This window comes from Microcaecilia unicolor, chromosome 4 (assembly GCF_901765095.1).
Source record: "Microcaecilia unicolor chromosome 4, aMicUni1.1, whole genome shotgun sequence".
Classification (NCBI taxonomy): Eukaryota; Metazoa; Chordata; class Amphibia; order Gymnophiona; family Siphonopidae; genus Microcaecilia; species Microcaecilia unicolor.
Window position 1 is genome coordinate 316537368 of NC_044034.1, and position 22170 is coordinate 316559537.

The 22170-nt window shown below is 45.0% G+C and overlaps 1 protein-coding gene across 1 annotated transcript in view; it reads left to right on the forward strand.

Moving 5' to 3' along the window:
• The window catches only part of ANTXR1 (ANTXR cell adhesion molecule 1), a 269622-nt gene that overhangs the window by 76039 nt on the left and 171413 nt on the right, over positions 1 to 22170 (forward strand). The window contains exons 7-9 of the mRNA XM_030201863.1: positions 61 to 129; positions 6405 to 6485; positions 20902 to 20962. Of these exons, the coding sequence (XP_030057723.1) occupies positions 61 to 129; positions 6405 to 6485; positions 20902 to 20962 (211 nt within the window). The remainder of the gene's footprint in view (positions 1 to 60; positions 130 to 6404; positions 6486 to 20901; positions 20963 to 22170) is intronic.

A 22170-nucleotide genomic window follows, 5' to 3' on the forward strand; every position in this document is an offset into this window, starting at 1 on the left:
TACTCTGCACATCAGTTTAAAGAGAGTAATGGTTGACTTTCTGTGTTCCTTTTCTCCTAGTCTAATAAATCTCGCGACCTGGGAGCAACTGTGTATTGTGTTGGCGTTAAGGATTTCAATGAAACGCAAGTAAGCTCCTTTTTTTACTGTACTATCCTGAAGACATGAACTAAAACCACAAAGCAGTTTTAGTGTGGAATGTTTCCCCTATAGGATTATTGATAGCTGTGTCTCTCTTCCTGTCCGTCAACCCCGAACCTACTGCAAACTGCATGTCCTTTGAAAACATGCACTGTTGGTAGTAACACTCACCTTTCATCAGCTACAATGTAACCAATAGTCCCTTGTTTTTTGAATATTGTAAGCCATGGTTTAATATCCCCATCTCTAGTTAAAACTGATGTTTTTTATATGAAACTATGGGGAAGATGCACTAAAAACTTGTTAAAGCCCTTCCCTTACTGATTCCCTTAGCGAATAGGTAAGGAACGGGCATGTATCAAGGAAAGGAAATGCAAATGAGCTGCTCATTGTAGCTCACTTGCATTCTCTATTCCATCGGTAAACAGTCGGCCAGTCAGCAGGTCGAGCATGCGCAGAGCAGCCAAGCGTTATGCTGGCTGCTCTGCGCCTGCCAAGGACGTCATTTATGGACGTTCTTTATGGACGTCCCTGATGAGCACTTGGCTTTCTTTTTTTTTTTCCCTTCCGCCGTCGTCACTCCCCCCTGTGTTGAAATCACAGCTTCCCGCAGCCCTGGCCTCCCCCCCATCCACTGTGCCCCAGGGCCCCTCCCCCGCCGCCCCCCCCCCCGAGGTCATCGCTGCCGCCGCTCCCCCCCTCCGTCTGCCACCAGGCTGGGTCCTCACAGCGCCTCTCACCTCTGTGTGAAGGCGCTGCAGCAGGCAGCAGCAGATCGCTTCCCTTTGGGCCTCCCTCCTTCTGTCCCTGGCCCGCCCTCATCTGACATAGTTCTGCAAGGGCGGGACACAGGGAGGGAAGGAGGGAAGTCCAAAGGGAGGCAATCTGCTGTTGCCTGCTGCAGCGCCTTCACACGGAGGTGAGAGGCACTGTGAGGGCCCGGCCCAGTGGCAGACGGAGGGGGGGTGATGACGACCTCAACCTCAGGGGGTAGGCGGGGTTGGGCCCCGGGGCGCAGAGGATGGCGGGGAGGCCGGGGCTGCGGGAAGCTGTGATTTCAATGCCTCCTGTTGTATCTCTCAGGGATGGTATGGTTCTATTACCACCACCCCCCTTAGCCTTTACAATACATGTCAATAGTTTTTCAGCCTTGTTGCCATATCGGAAAAATTTGTATTTTTGAAAGATAAGACTGTAATAAGTGTGTTCATGAATAACAGAGTTCAGATTCGTTTGTAAGCCTCTTTGGTTTAAAGGGTAGGACTGGTAATGTATGCCTGCTTAGACTGGCGAAGCTGTGATTCTAGTTGTCTCATAGGACGGGAGCGACGACGGCAGAAGGGGAAAAAAAAGAAAGCCAAGTGCTCGTCACGGACGTCCTTGAAGGACGTCCATGTTAGGCACTTTAGAAGGATGTCCCTGACGAGCACTTGGCTTTTTTTTTTCCTTCCCTCACAGATAAGGGGCTCTGCTCTTCTGAGTACTTGTTGGACTTTTTTTTTTTCTTTTTCCTTTCCGATTCCCTCACAGCAGCCCCAACGAGAGGTGCAGACCTCCCGTTAGGTTTTGTTAGGTTTTCCACGGTGAGGGGATCGGGAAATGGTAGTGCATCTCATTGTAATAGCCTTGCAAAGGTAATGCAGCTCATTATAATCATTTGCATTCTGTTTTTGTTAGCTGCTACCGTGACAGGAAAATGCCCTTTTGTGCATGTCCCTGTTTACTACCTGCATGTTAAACTGGCTAAAACCAATTTAAAACCCACAGTTCTAAAGCTCAGAAAGCTTAGTGCATCTAGCCCTATGAATTCTAAGGACAAATGCAATTGAAAAAGTGAATTTAGGAGTCTGTAATTTGCATTTCCTTTTGTGTCCTTATCTTGAATCTAGAAAGCAGGGTCTTTGTGTATGGTGAGGCCAAGAAAGGGAGAAAGAGGTGGTTTTTGATAGAACATCTTATGTACATAGGGCTCTGTGATCTTCCTTCTCCACCAACTGTGTCATTGAAAGTGCTCTCAGTGGGGAGCCATAAGGCCCCTTTGATCTCTGAAAATAGTGCAGACCCTGTAGCCACAGGCAACTGCATTCATGTTATCTAAAGGAAACAATGTAGCAAAATATAAATCAAAACTCCAGAAAGTTCACAAAAGCAAGAGTTGGGTTCAGTCCAAATGGATAGTATGGTAAGCTTATTACTGGCAGCGTTACTAAAGTGTTGATGAAATAGTGATCATTTTACTTGAAATACCTACTTGCCTGCATATTTCCCTCCAGCTCTCTTTTGGTCTTACTACTGGTTCTTTTTTTTTGTTGTTTTTCTAGTCCCAAGGTCAGTGGCATAGTTAAAACTGAATCCCCTGGCAGAAAAATTAAGATGAACTCCCTATAACACCATCTCTTCCAAGGTAGTGGGGACCAGGGGAGGGAGGGGGAACCCCTTCAAAGATCTAGTAAATAAACCCTGCAAAAAAGCAAACACATTCATAAGAACATAAGCGGTGCCATACTGAGACAGACCAAAGGTCCATCAAGCCCAGTATCCTGTTTCCAACAGTGGCCAATCCAAGTCACAAGAGCCTGGCAATATCCCAAAACAGTACAATACATTTTATGCTGCCTATCCTAGAAATAAGCGGTGGATTTTCCCAAGTCCATCTTAATAATGGCTTATGGACTTTTCTTTTAGGAAGATATCCAAACCTTTTTTAAACCCACTAAGCTAACCGCTTTGACTACATTCTCTGGCAACAAGTTGAGTGAAGAAATATTTTCTCCAATTTGTTTTAAATGTACTACTTTGTAGCTTCATTGCATGCTCCCTAGTCCTAGTATTTTTGCAAAGAGTGAACAAGCGATTCACGTCTACCCGTTCCATTCCACTCATTATTTTATAGACCTCTATCATATCTCCCCTCAGCCGTATTTTCTCTGAGCTAAAAAGCCCTAGCCGCTTTAGCCTTTCCTCATAGGGAAGTCAACATATCCCCTGTATCATTTTCGTCGCCTTTCTCTGTAGCTTTTCTAACTCCACTATGAGGGGCATAATCGAACGCGAACGCCCATCTCCATGGGCGCCTATATCCGTGGGCGCCTATTTCCTTGAACGGGACAACCCGTATTTTCGAAAAAAGATGGACGCCCATCTTTTTTCCGATAATACGGGTTGTGCGGGGCAAATGCCTAGAAGTTGGCCATTTTTCAGCTGGGTAATATAAGTTTTCAGCGATAATGGAAACCGAAGGCGCCCATCTCAAAAATGAACAAATCCAAGGCAGTGGGTCGTGGGAGGGGCCAGGATTCATAGTGCACTGGTCCCCCTCACATGCCAGGACACCAACTGAGCACCCTAGGGGGCACTTTTACAAATTAAAAAAAAAAAACAGTAAAAGAGCTCCCAGGTGCATAGCACCCTTCCCTTGTGTGCTGAGCCCCCCAAATCCCCCCAAAACCCACTGCCCACAAGTCTACACCATTACCATAACCCCAAGGGGTGAAGGGGGGGGCACCTACGTGTGGGTACAGTGGGTTTTGGGGGGGTTGGAGGGCTCAGCATTAACCAGCACAAGTGTAACAGGTAGGGGGGGATGGGCCTGGGTCCGCCTGGCTGAAGTCCACAGCACCCACTAACAACTGCTCCAGGGACCTGCATACTGCTGTGATGGAGCTGGGTATGACATTTGAGGCTGGCATACAGGCTGGGAAAAAGGTGTTAAATTTCTTTTTTTTTTGGTGGGAGGGGGTTAGTGACCACTGGGGGAGTCAGAGGAGGTCATCCCCGATTCCCTCCGGTGGTCATCTGGTCATTTAGGGCACTTTTTTGGGACTTGTTCGTGAAAAAAGGGTCCAAAAAAAGTGCCCTAAATTCTCGCTAAAAACAGCTATTTTTTTTTTCCATTATCGGCTAAAGCCGCCCATTTCTGCTTGGCCGATAACCACACCCCAGTCCCGCCTTCACCACACCTCTGACACGCCCCTGACAACTTTGGCCGTTCCCGCGACGGAGTGCAGTTGAAGACGGCCAAAATCGGCTTCGATTATACCAATTTGGCCGCCCACGGGAGAAAGACGCTCATCTCCCGATTTGGGTCGAAATATGGGCATCTTTCTCTTTCGAAAATAAGGCGGCATATCTTTTTTTGAGATACAGTGATCAGAATTGCATACGGTATTCAAGGTGCAGTCACACCATAGCATAATACAAGGGCATTATAAAATCCTCATTTTTGTTTTCCATTCCTTTCCTAATAATACCTAATATTCTGTTTGCTTTCTTCGCGACCACTGCACACTGAGCAGAGGATTTCAACATGTCATCAACAATGACACCTAGATCCTTTTCTTGTTCATTGACTCCTTAAGTGGAACCTTGCATCATGTAGCTATAATTTAGGTTCCTCTGTCCTATAAGCATCACTTTGCACTTGCTCACATTAAATGTCATCTGCCATTTGGATGCCCAGTCTCCCAGTCTTGTAAGGTCCTCTTGCAATTTTTCACAATCCTCTTGCGATTTAACAACTTTGAATAACTTTGTGTCATCAGCAAATGTAATTACTTCATTTTTTAAGGATGCTTTGGGGCTGGTCCAGGACTTTTACTATATTCGCTTTTCTACTGTTCATCCACTGAAGAGTCAGGAAATCCCAGCATAGGCTGTTCACTCGTGTGCTCCCCTGGGTTCTTGTCTGTCTTAATTGACTAAACTGTCTTAATTGATCCAACTGTTGGATCTTCCAAGTCTCTGGAAAACTGGAGCCTGGGTTGTCAGTACTAAACTTAAGGAATGCTTTAAAAATCAAAAGGGGAAAAAAACAACAATAGCAAATCCAGACTTGGTGGTGCCAGGATGTTTTTAGGTTCATTGGTGGCCTTGTTATTTCTGGGGTTCCAACTTTTCCTTAACTGAGACAAGAAGTTATTTTTAGGTTTAAAAAAACTGTCATTGTTAGTTCTTCCCTCTTTATTAAATCACATATGTTTATGTACTTTGACTGGTGGATTTATGACATAATCCTTATTCCACAACTAAATCAATGTGACCAGAAAACTCTAAGGGGTCCTTTTACTAAGGTGCGCTGAAAAATGGCCTGCGGTAGTGTAGACATGTGTTTTGGGCGTGCACAGAATTCTTTTTCAGCCTTTTTAAAATTTTTGCCGAAAATGGACATGCGGCAAAATGAAAATTGCCGTGCGTCCATTTTGGGTCTGAGACCTTACCGCCAGCCATCGACCTAGAGGTAAAGTCTCACGTGGTAACCGGGTGGTAATGACCTACGTGTGTCAAATGCCACTTGGCGCAATTTCGATATGCGCGTCCAAAAATAAAAATTATTTTTGGACGGCATGCCAAAAATGAAATTACCGCAAGAGCCACAAGGTAGCCGGGCGGTAACTCCATTTTGGCGCACGTTGGGTGCACCTAGATGCGTATGCGACTTAGTAAAAGGGGCCCCTAAATCTTTCAGGATTGCGTGATCCAGTCCTAGCTTTGCTCCACCACATTCATAAATGTATTGATCTCAGAAAAGTAGGATTATGCATCCATGTATGCACTGGAGTAAAAACCGGGACTGAATTAACCTGGGTGGTAACTAGGAATGGGCAGTCCAAAAATGTTCATTTCATTTGGTTTCCCATGTTGTTTGCAGCATTGTTTATTTTGTTTTCTTTTGATTAGTCTTTATTTTTGTCTCATTTGAAAGAATATCTATGTTACTATGTTACTATGTAATATGCATACTGTTTGCAAAGAGGGCACACTCTTTCCTGAATCGTTCACGCATGCGTACACTATTTGCTAAGAGTATGCATCCTGTGGAAAGAGTGTGCACTATGATTGGCGAACAAAAAAAACACAAACTATGTTTTTTTTTTCTGCTCATTTTTATTTGTTAACAACATTTTGAGACTTTTAATTTGTTGAATGACTGGATACTTTTGTATGTTTTGCCTCTATATAATGATATAGTTCTTTTCACTGTTTTGTATTTGTATCATTTTGTAAATCACCCAGACTTGGTTTGTCCAAATTTGGCAATACATCAAATTAGCAAATAAACATAAACATACAGTGATATGGGGTATTTTGTTGACATTTTCTGTGTCATTGCGAATGACATCCCATCCCTAGTGGTAACCCTAGATTCATACCTACCGCTACAATCTAAACACACTGACAGAGAGAAGAGGAAAGGATTCCTGAACTTCTGCTGGGCTCCTTGGGACCTACTCAAACCCCTTCTTTTCTATTTCTCTTCCGCTCAGCTGGCACGGATCGCGGATAGCAAAGATCACGTGTTTCCCGTGAACGACGGTTTTGAAGCACTGCAGGGGATCATAGTCTCTGTGAGTATTAGCTTTTCCTTCTAGTAAGGGCTGGGTTGTAACAGGGTTTGAGAGCAAAGTAATTAACTAAAATGCTTTACTTTCCCAACTCTCCAGCACCAAAGGGCACTTTGTAGCTCCTGCTTGACAGCAAGGAAGAGAAGAGGCTGAACCTGTGATAGGGATAACGTTTAGCTGGAGGGTAGAGTTCCAACACATCACAGATTTAATCTTCCTAAATCCATAGCGGCCTAAGGCCATAAGTCGTGATGACCATTCTGAGGCCAGACCTGCAATGGGCAGGAGCAAGTTCTCATCACTCCTCCCCTTACAGCACCTCTTAGGCCACCAGGGAAATTCGGACCTTACAGGGGTGAAGGGATGAAAACATGAGCCAGGGCTTGATTTTTGTGTGGGAGGGGGGAGGGAAAGGGGGATCAGGACTGGGGTGGGGGTGGAAAGGAGGAATTTGAACACCTACTTGTTCTTATGCGAGCCTGCATAAGCGTCTTATATGGGTTCTGGCTGAATATCAGTCAGGATCTGCGTAAGATACGGAGGCTAGCACGTTTTGGATTAGCCTCAGATATTCAGTTCTGGTTCTTGGACATGGTCCAGCATTGAATATCCATGGTTAATTCTGCCCCCAGTGGTCAGACTTTTTTAAAATGCTGACCACTGCAGGCTGAATATTGACGGATGTAAGTTTAAATTAATGTTATAATGGACAAGTGGATCACCTCACTGCTTTGAACTAATAGTTCCACATTTCTTAGAGAAGTTGGAAGTACAAGTCCAGAAAGGTAGAGAAGGGTGAAAGGAGGACATGCCTATGTTTCTATGTTATTATATTAGTGGTCCAAAACCCTTCTCCTATATCCCCCCTTTCTGACCTGCCCAGTTTCCAAGTTATCCATAGTGAAAATGTATGAAATATATTTGCATACAATATAGGTAGTGCATGTAATTATATCTCACGCATTTTCATTGTGGGTACCTGGAAACTAGACTGGTCTGAGATTCCCAAGAAGTGGGTTGAAGACCACTGCTCTAGCTAACTAGATGAACCCTTTACAGTAAGAATCATAAAAACAATTTTGCAGGTACTGCTGTTCCCCCTTAGTTTTTAACTGTCATTTTTAAAACAATTGAAAAAATGTTGTGCTGGACCAAGACAGCTGCATCTCAAACACTTGGTTTCCAGCTGTGCATTCCCCGCACAGCTGTCTTTAATAAAATTCTAAAGGTGTCTTGGAAGAGCCAGCAGGATCTGTCCAGGATCTACTTTCTAGCTACATATGTGCAAAACTGTGGGGGCGATTGGGGGGGGGAGGAGACTGCACAGCGAAAAAAAATAACTGTACAGCTGATTCAGAGCCTTTGTTAATCCTTTTTTTTTTCTATTTATTTGCTTTGGGAGTGATGACATTTGCTGATAGTATCTTCCCATTTCAGGGAAGATTTACTCCTTCTACATACCATTTATTTTCTTTGTGGGAAATAGAATGCATTTAGAAAATAAAAATTTTTTCCAGAACATGGTCAGCTAAATGCGTCTCTGATGATATGAGGACGTGTGGATGGCAGCAGGGGATTACTGTTGGAAACAGAAAGACTGAACAAAGTTGCTGCAGACTTCTAGTAATAAGAATCCAGTAATAAAAGATCAAATGAAACGGACAGTGTAAGCAATACCTTCACTGGCTATGGGATCTACAATTCATTTTCATCTTTATTTATATATTGTCTTTCTGTGGCACAATCATAGCGGTTTGCATATTCCATTAGGGAAGTGTTTCCCAAATCAGTCCTGGAGCACCCCCTTGCCAGTCAGGTTTTCAGGATATCCACAATGAAAATGCAGGAAAGAGATTTGCATATAATGGAGATAGTGTATGCAAATCTCTTTCATGCATATTCATTGTGGATATCCTGAAAACCTGACTGGTAAGGGGTACTGTAGGACCAACTTGAGAAACACTGCATTAGAGCATGCTCTCTGTTCCTAGTGGGCTTACAATCTAACATTTGTGCCTGGGTAATGGAGGGTTAAATGACTTTCCCAGAATCACAATGAGCTGTAGTGGGAATTGAGCCCATTTCTCTAAATTCTCAACCCACTGCACTAACTATTACTATGTCTCCCTTCTCTTTCTTTCTCTCTCTCTCTCTCCCCTCTCTATCCAGCATCTCTCTATTCCCCCTATGTCCAGCATGCCCTCTATCTCCCTATTCCGCCCCCATGACCAGCATCTTAAAATGAAGGCAATAGTGTCCCCTGCTTAGTTGTGCTTGAAATTCTATAGTAACATAGGGCCTCTTTTACAAAGCTGCGCTACCAATTCTCGGCGCGGCAAATGAGAGGAAGCCCATTCAGTTCCTAAGGGTATCCCCTCATTTGCCAAGTGGGAATAGCTAGTGCAGCTTTATAAAATAAACCTATAGTAACATAGTAAATGTCGGCAGATAAAGACCTGCATGGTACATCCAGTCTGACCAACAAGGTGGCTAGAGTTGTATCTGGTATTGCTCATGTTCCACTTCTTAGAGTGCCAGATACAACTCTGGATGCCTTGTTGGGCAGACTGGATGGACCATACAGTATGGGATGAATGTTTAGCTGAGTGGAGCAGGAGCTTAGTTGCTGGAATATCAAGCTGATACCCATGGTAGCCAGAGCTCCAGTCTACTACTAATATAAATCATTTCTATAGCGCTACCAGTCGTACGCAGCGCTTCACAAATGAACATGAAGAAAAGACAGTCCCTGCTCAAAAGAGCTTACAATCTAAATCAGGACAGACAGACAGACAGGACCAATAAGGATAAGGGTAAGACAGACAGAAGGACACATAGGGAAAGGGACTATTGAAGAGAGGAAGACAAGATAAAGGTTATGAGCAAGTGACAAGTTAGGAGTCAAAAGCAGCATCAAACAGATAGGCCTTTAGCCGGGATTTGAAGGCGGCCAGGGATGGAGCTAGTCGTAACGGCTTAGGAAACCCATTCCAGGCATAAGGTGCGGCGAGACAAAAGGAACGGAGTCTGGAGTTAGCGATGGAGGAGAAGGGTTCAATTAGGAGAGATTTGCCTAGTGAATGGAGTTCCTGGGAGGGAGTGTAGGGAGAGATGAGGGTGGAGAGTTAGTGAGGGGCTGCAGAGTGAATGCACTTATAAGTCAACAAGAGGAGCTTGAATTTTATACGGAAACGGATAGGGAGCCAGTGAAGTGACTTCAGGAGAAGGCTTATATGGACATAACGACTTTGGCGAAATATAAGTCGTACAGGAGAATTTTGAACAGATTTAAGAGAAGAGAGGTGGCTGAGAGGAAGACCTAAGAGAAGCAAGTTGCAGTAATCTAAGCGAGAGGTGATAAGAGTGTGGATGAGGGTTCTGGTAGCATGCTCAGAAAGGAAAGGGCGAATTTTGGCGATATTATAAAGCAAGAAACGACAGGTTTAGCAATCTGTTGAATATGTGCAGAGAAGGAGAGCCCTGCTGATGCTCCTTGTAACCTTGGGCAAATGCCTTAGGGGCCCTTTTACAAAGCCGTAGCAGGGCTACTGTGCATATAGCATGAACCAAATCGACACTACCACCCAGTTAGCATGCCCACCTGGCGGTAATTTCGAAGTTGGTGCGCGCTGTTTCCCGCAGTAGAAAATATTTTTTCTATTTTCTACCATGGGGATCATTCCCGGTGGCAGTCGGCAGTGCCAGCCACATTGGCACATGCTTCACCGAGTACCGCACGTGTAGCACATGAGCCCATTGCTAGGTCAATGGGTGGCAGTAAGGGCTCAGGCAGTAAATAGCCACGTGGCTACTTTTAATTTTAGCGCACGACCATTTACAGCCCCAGTTAAAAAAGCCTTTTTTTCTCCCAGCCGTGGTAAAAAATGGCCCGTCACATGTCAAAAATACATGTCCACACTACTGCAGGCCACTTTTTACCACGGCTTTGTAAAAGACCCTCCACTGTCTCAGGTACAACATAGTTTGTAAAATTAGGACTATACTTTGCTGTGGTTGTTCCCTGCCTGACTCTCCCACTGGTGTCTCCTGCCCTTCCCACTTCACTGCCTCCAAGGATAGGGTGGGCTGGGAGCAATTTTTGTACCTCTCCATATTTGTACCCTTGGATGGCACAATATAATGCAACTTCGATTTGGAAAAGGTGAGCAAATCTAACAACCAAATTGTGCAGTAATTGCCCTTTCTAAATGCAGTTTATCCCCTCCCCACCCCCCCTCAAAATCCTCTCACTGGTGTGGTTGGCAACTGGGCCCACTTAGGCCGTGAGTCCTGTGAGGTGAAGTGATATACTTCACCTTAGATGTCCCTTTTGCTTCTGCACTGTGACTCTGCTCCAGCTCTGATCTGAAGTAAAGATTCAGCACAATGAGACAAGTGATAAACCACGCTAAAATTTAATGCCACTATTTATGTAGGTTAGTGAAAGTAAAGTTGTAACTTAAGCACATAAGAACAGCCATGCTTGGTTCGACCAATGGTCCATCTAGCCCAGTATCCTGTTTCCAGCAGTGGCCAATCCAGGTCATAAGTACCTGGCAGAAACCCCCAAAGTAGCAACATGTCATGCTACCAATCTCAGGGCAAGCAATGGCTTCCCCCCCATATCTATCTCATTACAGACTGTGGACTTTTCCTCCAGGAACTTGTCCAAACCTTTTTTTTAAACCCAGATATGCTGACCGCTATTATTAGATCCTCCAGCAAAGAGTTCCAGAGCTTAGCTATTCTTTGATTAAAAAAATATTTCCTCCTATTTTTTTTTTTTTAGTTTTAAAGTATTTCCATGTAACTTCATTGAGTGTCCCCTAGTCTTTGGAATTTTTGAAAGAGTAAAAATCAATTCACTGACCCCTGACAACTGTCCCAGGTTAAGACCCCTGCACTGGAGAGTTTAAATGGTTTACCAAAGGTCACCTCAGCAGGATTTGAACACTGGCTTCATTGGTATTCAGGCAACACTACTACTACTACTACTTAGCATTTCTATAGCGCTACAAGGCATACGCAGCGCTGCACAAACATAGAAGAAAGACAGTCCCTGCTCAAAGAGCTTACAATCTAATAGACAAAAAATAAATAAAGTAAGCAAATCAAATCAATTAATGTGAACGGGAAGGAAGAGAGGAGGGTATTTATTTATTTATTTATTTATTTATTTATTGTTTGCTTTTGTATCCCACATTTTCCCACCTCTGTTGCGGGCTCAGTGTGGCTTACAATAAGATATGAATAATGAGAATACAGGTTTGTTACAAATTGGTTATGGGTTACATTGTACAAGTTATGCGAGATTAATCGAAGTATCATTAGGAATATCACAATGGGACATCAGCATTGAGACTTTGGGAGGAGACAATGGGAAGCTTAAGGGCAGTGTTAAGACAAAGGGGCACATGGTGTACATATTTCTGTAAGTATATGTATGAGTAATGTGGAATTAGGGGGATGAGAGATCATAAGTGGATTTGTGATGCATTGATGTAAGTGAGTGTGGACTCTATGTGTTTTGGTTTTTTCCGTAAAATTGTCTCAAACAGATGGGTCTTCAGTAATCTGCGGAAGGATGCTTGTTCGGTGGATTGCTCTTAAGTTGCATGGCAGTGTGTTCCAACGCTGCGTGCTCGTGTGAGAAAAGGTTGACGCGTGTAGCGTCTTGTATTTCACGCCCTTGAAAGTAGGGAAATCAAGGTTGAGGTATGTTCGAGAGGATCTCCTAGCATTTCTGGGAGGTAGGTCAATCAACTCAGACATGTAGGCTGGGGCTTCGCCGTGGAATGATCTTGTGGACTAGTGTGCATACCTTAAGGTGATGCGTTCCTTCAGTGGAAGCCAGTGTAGTTTCTCTCGTAGTGGTGTTGCCCTTTCATATTTTGGTTTTCCGAAGATGAGTCTGGCTGCTGTGTTCTGGGCTGTTTGAAGTTTCCTCAGTATTTGCTCTTTGCAGCCTGCGTATAATGAGTTGCAGTAATCCAGATGGGCTGAGGACGAGGGATTGTACTAGGTTACGAAAGACGAATCTTGGGAAGAATGTCTTATCCTTTTCAGTTTCCACATGCAGTAGAACATCTTCTAGTTATGTTGTTTGCGTGGGTTTCAAGTGTTATGTGGCGGTCGATAGTGACTCCACGGATTTTTAGCGTTTCTGAGATTGGAAGGTTTAGGTTTGGTGTATTTATCACGTTGAATTCATTAGTGTTGTATTGGGAGGTGAAGTACCAAGCATTGAGTTTTTCTGCATTTAATTTCAGACGGAATGTGTCTGCCCATGTGTTCATGATGTGTAGGCTTTGATTGATTTCGTGGAGATTTCTTTGATGTCGTGTTTTGAAAGGGATATATATTGTCACATCATCAGCGTATATACAGTATGTGGATTGAGGTTATGGTTTGATAGGAGTTTTGCTAGAGGGATCATCATTAGGTTGAAAATAGTTGGTGAGAGAGGTGATCCTTGTGGAACTCCACATTCAGGTGTCCATGCCGTGGACGGTGGTTGAGTGTGATGTGACTTGATACGAGCGCAGGGTTAGGAACCCCTTGAACAGCTTAGGACATTTCCTCCAATGCCGAAGGTATTCAAGTATGTGTAGTAGGATTTCGTGGTCGACCATGTCGAAGGCGCTTGACATGTCAATTGTAGGAGGAGTATATTGTTCCCGGTTGCTATTATTGTTTAAATTTGGTCATAAGAGTGACTAGTACTGTTTCTGTGCTATGGTTTGACCGGAATCGGATTGGGCATCATGTAGTATTGAGTGTTTGTTTAGATAGTTTGTAAGTTGTTTGGGTACCATCCCTTCGGTTAGCTTGGTTATTAGTGGTATGGATGCTACTGGTCTGTAGTGGTAATTCGCTCAAGTTTTTCTTTGTATCTTTAGGAATTGGGGTGAGTAAGATTTTTCCTTTTTCTTTGTGAAGAGTCCATTTTGTAGCATGTAATTTACATGGTTCGTTAGGTCCATTACGACTTGTTGAGGGGCTGATTTCATGAGGCTGTTTGGGCATGCGTCTAGTTTGCAGTTGGATTTGGCATATTTTTTGAGAGTTTAGAGATGAGTCTTCTGATAGTAGTTCGAACTCGGTCCAGGTTCTGTCTGCTGGGTGTGTTCCTTCTTCTGGGTCCAGACAGTCTAGAAGAGTGGCGTATTCTATGGGACTGGCGGGTATTTTGGTCATAATAGTATAATTTTTCTCCTTGAAGTACTTCGCAAGGCTGTTGACGTCTGGTATGTTTTTACCGTTATTTGTAACTGGTTGTGGTATCTAGCAGTTTGTTCACGAGGCTGAAGAGTTATGTGTGTCTTTGTAATTGGTCCTATTATTGTTTGTAGTGTTGTCTTTTTGTCTGTTTTATGGTGTATTTGTATTTTCTCCGAAGTAATTTCCAGTCGTTTAGTGTTTGTTCGTCTTTCTTTTTTGTCCAAGCTAGTTCTAGTTTCCTGACCTTGGTTTTAAGTTTTTTCAGCTCTTCGGTGAACCATGGTTTGTTTTTTTCCTGTCTGATGTTCTGGTTTGGATTGGGGCGATTTTGTAGGTGGAGGCGAAGTGGTACAAGTGGTTACGAGTCAAAAGCAATGTAAAGAGGTGGGCTTTCAGTCTAGATTTAAGGTGGCCAAGGATGGGGCAAGACGTAGGGGCTCAGGAAGTTTATTCCAGGCGTAGGGTGCAGCGAGACAAAAGGCGCGAAGTCTGAGTTGGCAGTAGTGGAGAAGGGAACAGATACTAAGTACATAAGTACATAAGTAGTGCCATACTGGAAAAGACCAAAGGTCATCTAGCCAGCATCTGTCACCGACAGTGGCCAATCAGGTCAAGGGCACCTGGCACGCTCCCCAAACGTAAAACATTCCAGACAACGTTATACCTAAAAATGCGGAATTTTCAAGTCCATTTAATAGCGGTGCATGGACTTGTCCTTTAGGAATCTATCTAAACCCCTTTTTAAACTCCGTCAAGCTAACCGCCCCGTACCACGTTCTCCTGGCAACGAATTCCAGAGTCTATTACACGTTGGGTGAAGAAAAATTTTACTCCGATTCGTCTTTAAATTTACCACACTGTAGCTTCAACTCATGCCCTCTAGTCCTAGTATTTTTGGATAGCGTGAACAGTCGCTTCACATCCACCCGATCCATTCCACTCATTATTTATACACTTCTATCATATCTCCCCCAGCCGTCTCTTCTCCAAGTAAAAAGCCCTAGCCTTCTCAGCCTTTCTTCATAGGAAAAGTCGTCCCATCCCCACTATCATTTTCGTCGCCCTTCGCTGTACCTTTTCCAATTCTACTATATCTTTTTTGAGATACGGAGACCAGGTACCTGAACACAATACTCCAGGTGCGGTCGCACCATGGAGCGATACAACGGCATTATAACATCCGCACACCTGGACTCCATACTCCTTCCTAATAACACCCAACATTCTATTCGCTTCCTAGCCGCATAGCAGCACACTGCGCAGAAGGTTTCAGTGTATCATCGACGACGACACCCAGATCCCTTTCTTGATCCGTAACTCCTAACGCGGAACCTTGCAAGACGTAGCTATAATTCGGGTTCCTCTTACCCACATGCATCACTTTGCACTTGTCAACATTGAACTTCATCTGCCACTTGCACGCCCAATCTCCCAGTCTCGCAAGGTCCTCCTGTAATCGTTCACATTCCTCCTGCGACTTGACGACCCTGAATAATTTTGTGTCATCGGCGAATTTAATTACCTCACTAGTTATTCCCATCTCTAGGTCATTTATCCATGGAGCGGAGTGCACGGGAAGGGGTGTAGGGAAGGACGAGTGTGGAGAGATACTGGGGAGCAGCAGAGTGAATACATTTATAGGTTAGTAGAAGAAGTTTGAACAGGATGCGAAAACGGATAGGGAGCCAGTGAAGGGTCTTCAGGAGAGGGGTAGTATGAGTAAAGCGACCCTGGCGGAAGATGAGACGGGCAGCAGAGTTTTGAACCGACTGGAGAGGGGAGAGGTGACTAAGTGGGAGGCCAGCAAGAAGCAGATTGCAGTAGTCTAAACGAGAGGTGACAAGGGTGTGGATGAGGGTTTTGGTAGAGTGCTCGGAAAGAAAGGGGCGGATTTTACGGATGTTGTAAAGAAAGAAACGACAGGTCTTGGCGGTCTGCTGGATATGAGCAGAGAAGGAGACAGAAGAGTCAAAGATGACCCCAAGGTTTCAAGCTGAGGAGACAGGGAGAATGAGAGAGCCATCAACAGAAATAGAAAACGGGGGGAGCGGGGAGGTGGGTTTGGGGGGGAAATGAGAAGCTCGGTTTTGGTCATATTTAATTTCAGGTGACGTTGAGACATCCAGGCAGCAATGTCAGACAAGCACGCTGAAACTTTGGTTTGGATGCAAGGTGAGATATCAGGGATAGAAAGGTAGATTTGGGAGTCATCAGCATAGAGATGGTAGGAAAAGCCATGGGATGAGATTAATGAACCAAGGGAAGAAGTGTAGATAGAAAAGAGGAGGGGACCAAGAACAGAACCCTGAGGTACACCGACAGGCAGAGGGATAGAAGTAGAAGAGGATCCACCAGAGTGAACACTAAAGGTGCGGAGGGAGAGGTAGGAAGAGAACCAGGAAAGGACAGAGCCCTGGAATCCAAGTGAGGACAGGGTATCGAGAAGTATGCTGTGATCGACAGTGTCAAAAGCAGCGGAAAGATCAAGAAGAATGAGGATGGAATATTGACCTCTGGATTTAGCCAGTAATAGGTCATTGGAGACTTTAGTAAGCGCAGTTTCGGTTGAGTGGAGAGGGCGAAAACCAGATTGTAATGGGTCAAGAATAGCAGATGAGGAGAGAAAATCAAGGCAGCGGCGGTGAACAGCACGCTCAAGTAATTTGGAGAGAAAAGGAAGGAGGGAGATGGGTCGGTAATTAGAGGGACAAGTAGGGTCAAGTGAAGGCTTCTTAAGGAGAGGTGTGACCACAGCATGTTTAAAGGCAGCAGGGACAGTCGCAGTGGAAAGTGAGAGGTTGAGAATGTGACAGATAAAAGGAATAAGAGTAGGAGAGATGGCATTAAGAAGGTGGGTGGGAATGGGATCAGAGGAACAGGTGGTACATTTTGAGGAAGAAAGGAGAAGTGTAGTTTCCTCAATAGTAACTTCAGGAAAGGAGGAAAGGGAATGAGGGGAAGGAGAGAGAGGGGAACAGACTAGTGGAGGGAGAGCTGGTGAGGTAGAGAAAGCAAGGTTTATCTTTTGAACCTTGTTGTGAAAGAATTCAGCAAGGGTCTGAGGAGATAATGAAGGGGGAGTTGGGGGAGGGGGCACCTTGAGGAGTGAGTTCAATGTGGTGAAGAGAAGTCGAGGATTAGAGCCAAGAGAGTTGGTCAGTTGGATATAATAATCCTGTTTGGCACGTAAAAGAGCAGATTGGAAGGAGGTCAGCATGAACTTAAAGTGTAAGAAATCAGCAAGGGCCCGAGATTTCCGCCAGAGGCGTTCGGCGGAGTGGGTACAGGAACATAGGTAGCGGATATTAGAACTCAGCCAAGGTTGGGGTTTTGTACGCCTTACAGGGCGGGTCATCAAAGGTGCAAGAGTGTCTAAGGCAGAGGATAGAGTATTGTTGTAAGAAGAAACAGCCTCGTTGACAGACGTGGATGGTGCCACAGTAGAGAGGAGGTTTGAAACATGGGAGGATAGAGATGAAGGGTCAATATCGTGAAGATTCCTAGATAAATTAGATAGGATAGGACGGGACTGGGAGGGAGGAGATTTAAGTGTGAGTTATAAAATGGTGATCAGAGGAGGGATGATCAGAGGCAAGGAAACTAGAAGGTGAACAGTTGGAGGAGAAGATGAGATCAAGACAGTGACCATTTTGATGAGTGGGGGAGGTGGAGCATAGTTGGAGATTAAAGGACGACGTTAAAGCGAGTAACTTGGAAATATAAGAGTTGGAAGGATCATTAGCAGGAATATTAAAGTCACCAAGGATGAGAGAGGGGGAGGAAGGATCATGGAAGAAGGCAAGCCAGGCGTCAAAGTCACTGAGAAAGAATGAAAGGGACTTATCAGGGGGACAATAAATGACCGCTATTCGAAGAGGCAGAGGAGAGAAAAGGCAGATAGAGTGGACTTCAAAGGAGGAAAAACAGTGAGATTGAGGTGGAAGAAGGGGTTGAAATCTGGAGGAGGGAGAGAGAAGTAGTCCAACACCGCCCCCACGGCCAGCAGGGCGAGGAGTATGTGAAAATAGATAACCGCCATGGCACAGGGCTGCGACTGAAGCAGAGTCATCAGGGCAGAGCCAGGTTTCTGTTATGGCGAGCAGATGGAGGTGACGCAAGATAAAGAGGTCCTGGATATAGGGGAGTTTGTTACAGATAGAGCGAGCATTCCATAGGGCGCAAGAGAAGGGTAGAGAAGAGGAGGGGAGTAGAGGAATAGAGATGAGGTTAGAGAGGTCACGGTGAGATCTGTAGAGTTTGGATAATAGTTGGTGAGGAGGGCCAGGATTGGGATTGATGTCACCAGCTGAGAGTAAGAGAAGGAGTAAAAGAGAGCGGAGGAGAGTAGGAGAGGTGTGGCCACGAAGGCGTCGAAGGCAAGAGGTATTTAGGTGGAATGGGGAAGGCAAAATGGAGGGAAGAAAGAGACGGCGATTAAAAGCCAAGAGGGAGGAAGAGGGTAGGAGAGAAGGTGAGGTGATGAAGTCAATGGATGGGAAGTGAGTTCCTGTAGCGGAGAGAGGTAGGGGGTGAGGGAAAAGATTAGGAAGGGACAGAGCTAGGAAGAGAATGTGAATAGGGGCCATAAACGATTAAGGTAGTTTAGCAACTGGAAAAAGATTAGATACAAAGAGAAAAATGCCCTGCGCGCCGTTAGGCGCGCGGCACCTAGAGTGGAGGCCCTGAGTGGATCGGGGTGGACCTGGGTGTCACCCTGGAGAAGGCTGTAAGGATATGCAGATGAGCTGCAAGTCCTCCACAGCACCTGAAAGGCAGCCAGTGGTAGAGGTGGGCACCTCTCAGCTGAGGAAAGGCTTACCAGGGGTTAGGCCGAAGCCAGCATTCCTCCCCCTGAGGGTCGCCTGATCCTAGCCAAAAAGCACCTGGAAACTCTGTGCACTTGGAGAGAAGGCCCTGGGAAAATCGGGGTGGAACTGGAGTCACCCCGGATACAGCTGTGAGGAAATGCAGAAGGGCTGCAAGTCCTCCACAGCACCTGGTGGGAGCGCTGGGCACCTAGAGCGGAGGCCCTGAGTGGATCGGGGTGGACCTGGGTGTCACCCTGGAGAAGGCTGTAAGGATATGCAGATGAGCTGCAACTCCTCCACAGCACCTGAAAGGCAGCTCCCTCAATTAGTCTTTTCCTTCACTCTTTATAGAACCACATAACTCCAATGTAAAGGAGATATAGTTCTGATTTCCCTATTGAACTTGCTTATAAAACAAGACTACAGCTCCCTGTGTGCAGTGCATAAACTGAATAAAACAAAAGTGGTAACTTTACCCTACAGTGCAAACCAAACTCCAAAATTACAAGGTGTAATACCGTGTCTCCTTGTGAGGTATCATATAATTCAGACAGTTCATTATAATTTCAAAGTACTATTTGCTATATACTTCATACAAGGATTTTTAAAGTCCAGTTATTAAACAGTTTCATTAAAAACTATGTGATATATTGAATTTCTTAATTCAACAAGAAAGGAGTACAGAGATCTGACACTATTTCCAAATCGGTCACAACGCCAGCATTTTGGCAGGGTGCACTGCCTGTCTCAAGGGGAAAAATGCTCTTCATAACATTCCCAGAGATGGAATGCCTTGCATGAGACATATGATTATAACAGATACTAGCACTTTTTGAAATTGTAGCGCAGTGTTAATGATATAGTACCTCACAAGGAGACACAATCATACCTTTTTCCCTATACAGAATTCTAAGCAGTGAGTTCCTGTTGAAAAAAATAATGATCTGCCTTACAGCACTCCAGTGAAAAAATATTGCAGTAGGGTAAATCCAGGACTGGCTCAGCTTGTCCTACTTAATATGAGTCAAAGAGTCACCTTAACAATGAGGAAAAAGAATTCTGCACAGTGGCGTTCCTAGGGGTGGCTGACACCCGGGGCGGATCGCTGATGCGCCCCACCTCCCGGGTGCAGCGCCCCCCCCCCCCCCCCCAGGTGCAGCGCGACCCCCCCCCAGCGAAAGAAACCCCCCCCAGGTGCACGCTGCTGGGGGGGGGGGGGTGCCAGGTGCCTGTCCACTTCGTTCGTTTCCATGCTCCCTCTGCCCCGGAACAGGAAGTAACCTGTTCTGGGGCAGAGGGAGCACAGAACGAACATAGCGGACAGGCGCATGGCACACCCCCAGCGCGTGCACCCGGGGCAGACTGTACCCCACCGCCCCCCCCCCCCCTTGGTACACCACTGATTCTGCACTGACACTACCAAATATTGAAATATTCCTATGATCCAGCTGATGATTTTTAAGTGGAGGAACTGCAAATGTGGCAAATTCTGAGTTCCTTTTACTAAGGTGCGCTAACAGATTTAGTGCCTGCTAAATGATGAGACGCCCATAGGAATATAATGGGCTTCTTATCATTAGCACACGGTAATCATTAGAGTTTGCTAAATCCATTAGCACACTGTAGTAAAAGGACCCCTATGTTTGTTGGGAATACAGCTCAGGGAACGGGGACCTAACAAACACTGCTTTTCAGAGACCCCAGATTTCTCCCAACAGACTATAGCAGGCCCATCAACTTTATACCCAGAGTTAGGGCCAATATTCAGACCGCAGGAGGGAGTCCGGCTAACTCTCAGCAGTGTCGGTGATCAGCCTGGAAATTGAATGCTGGGCCATTTCCAGTGACTGGCATTGAATATCTGGTTTATTTTAGCCGGTTTAAAGTTACTGGCTAAGTCGATATTTGAAATTAGCCTAAAGATATAGTAGCTAGTTAAGCGATCCGATGTGGCCGCTTACAATAGCTGATATGAAATGAATATTCGGGATAGCTGGCTATAATGCGCAATACAGCTGGTTTCTCTTAGACACTAACCAGGAGTATTCAGAGGGGGATAACCGGCTGTCCCCACTGAATATCACCAGATAGACAGTGAAGTGCCATTTAACCGGCCAGGTGCCGTTCTTGGCCAGTTAAATGGTTTTGAATGTTGAGGGGGGGAGGGCAAGTCTACCCATGTTCGCTGCCATCTCTGCCAATACTTAAGATATTCCAAGTTTCCAAGTTTTTTTCAGCTTTGAGTGGTTTACAGTATACTTATATATAGAGAGAAGACAAAGAAATGACCTACAATCTTATATAGGAAAGAAAAAAGTAAAGTGTATGCAGATTAGGGGTAGCGTACTTAGTCTTATCATTCTCATCCCGTACTCTGCCTTCACTTCCAGATTTTGAAGAAATCATGCATTGAAATTCTAGCAGCCGAACCTTCTAGTATATGTGCAGGAGGTAAGTGATGCGGGCCTGGTCTGAGAGATGCTTGTGTGCAACTGTATATTATTATCAGTGGCCCCGATATTCGAAAGGGTTTCACTGAGCAGGAGAGAGACTCCTGCCTGGTTAAACCTCACTGAGTTGGTCATCTGCCAAGTATTCTGCAGCACTTAAGTGGATACTGCCTCTTGAGTGCCGTGGCACTGTCTGGTTAGTGCCAGAGCGGTCTGGGGTGGAGCTTGGCCAGAGCCAGCATCTTAACCAGTTAGTGGTGATATCCAGTCCACTAACCAGTTAAGTAAGTGGATAAAGTTAGGAGAACAAAAAGGCTGGCCTAATTGGATGATTGCATTTACCTGGATATTCAGTGCTGTAGCCCAGATGTGGCCTTGCAATGACTATCTGGTCTTAATTCAGCCTTCACTGTCAACTGCTTAAAAACCGCTTATTGCTGCGAACTGAATATTACCCCTAGTGCTATTTCCAGAAAGCACTTCAGGCATTCATAACACTTCTGGGGTCAGGAAAACCACCTATTGTACCAAAATGTAACTCCACCTTGACCTGCCAATGAAAAGTGTTTACTAAATCCAAATAAATGCACTACGGAACCCTTTTGCAAAAAGTGTGTAACATGCACTTCCTTGCACTAAGGAAAAACAGACTACCGCTAATGCGTTAAAGTATTGCTTGTTGCACACGTTAAGTCGCGAGGTAGGTATTTTTTCAGCAATATTTCATGGAGGGGTGTGTCATGGGCAGAGAATGGGCATGGAAGCATTAATCAGCTAGCGCATTTGCATTAGTTCGCTCTAACTAATATGGAATTAACACAGGAGCACTTACCACCTCCTAAATAAGAGGCAATAAGGACTTCCACGTTAACTTTATACAGTTACTCATTTATTTATTTCATAGTTTTATAACCCACCTATCCAGCCATCTAGCTGGGATACAATATAACACTCATTAAAAACACTTTAAAACATTACAACAAAACAGATGAACAGGCAAAGCTCCAGAAACACCTGAAGACCCTCCCTCAAGCAAACGCTTTTCAACTGCTTTTTAAACTGAGATACAGTAGAGAGCTGGCACATAGCCAAAGGAAGAGAACAGGACCACTGAGAGACACTGCCAGGCCCAGCGCAGAACCGGACCGCCGGGCCGGGGCAGAACTAGACCAATGCGTGCCACCACCTCCTCATGCTGCTGCTCCCTTC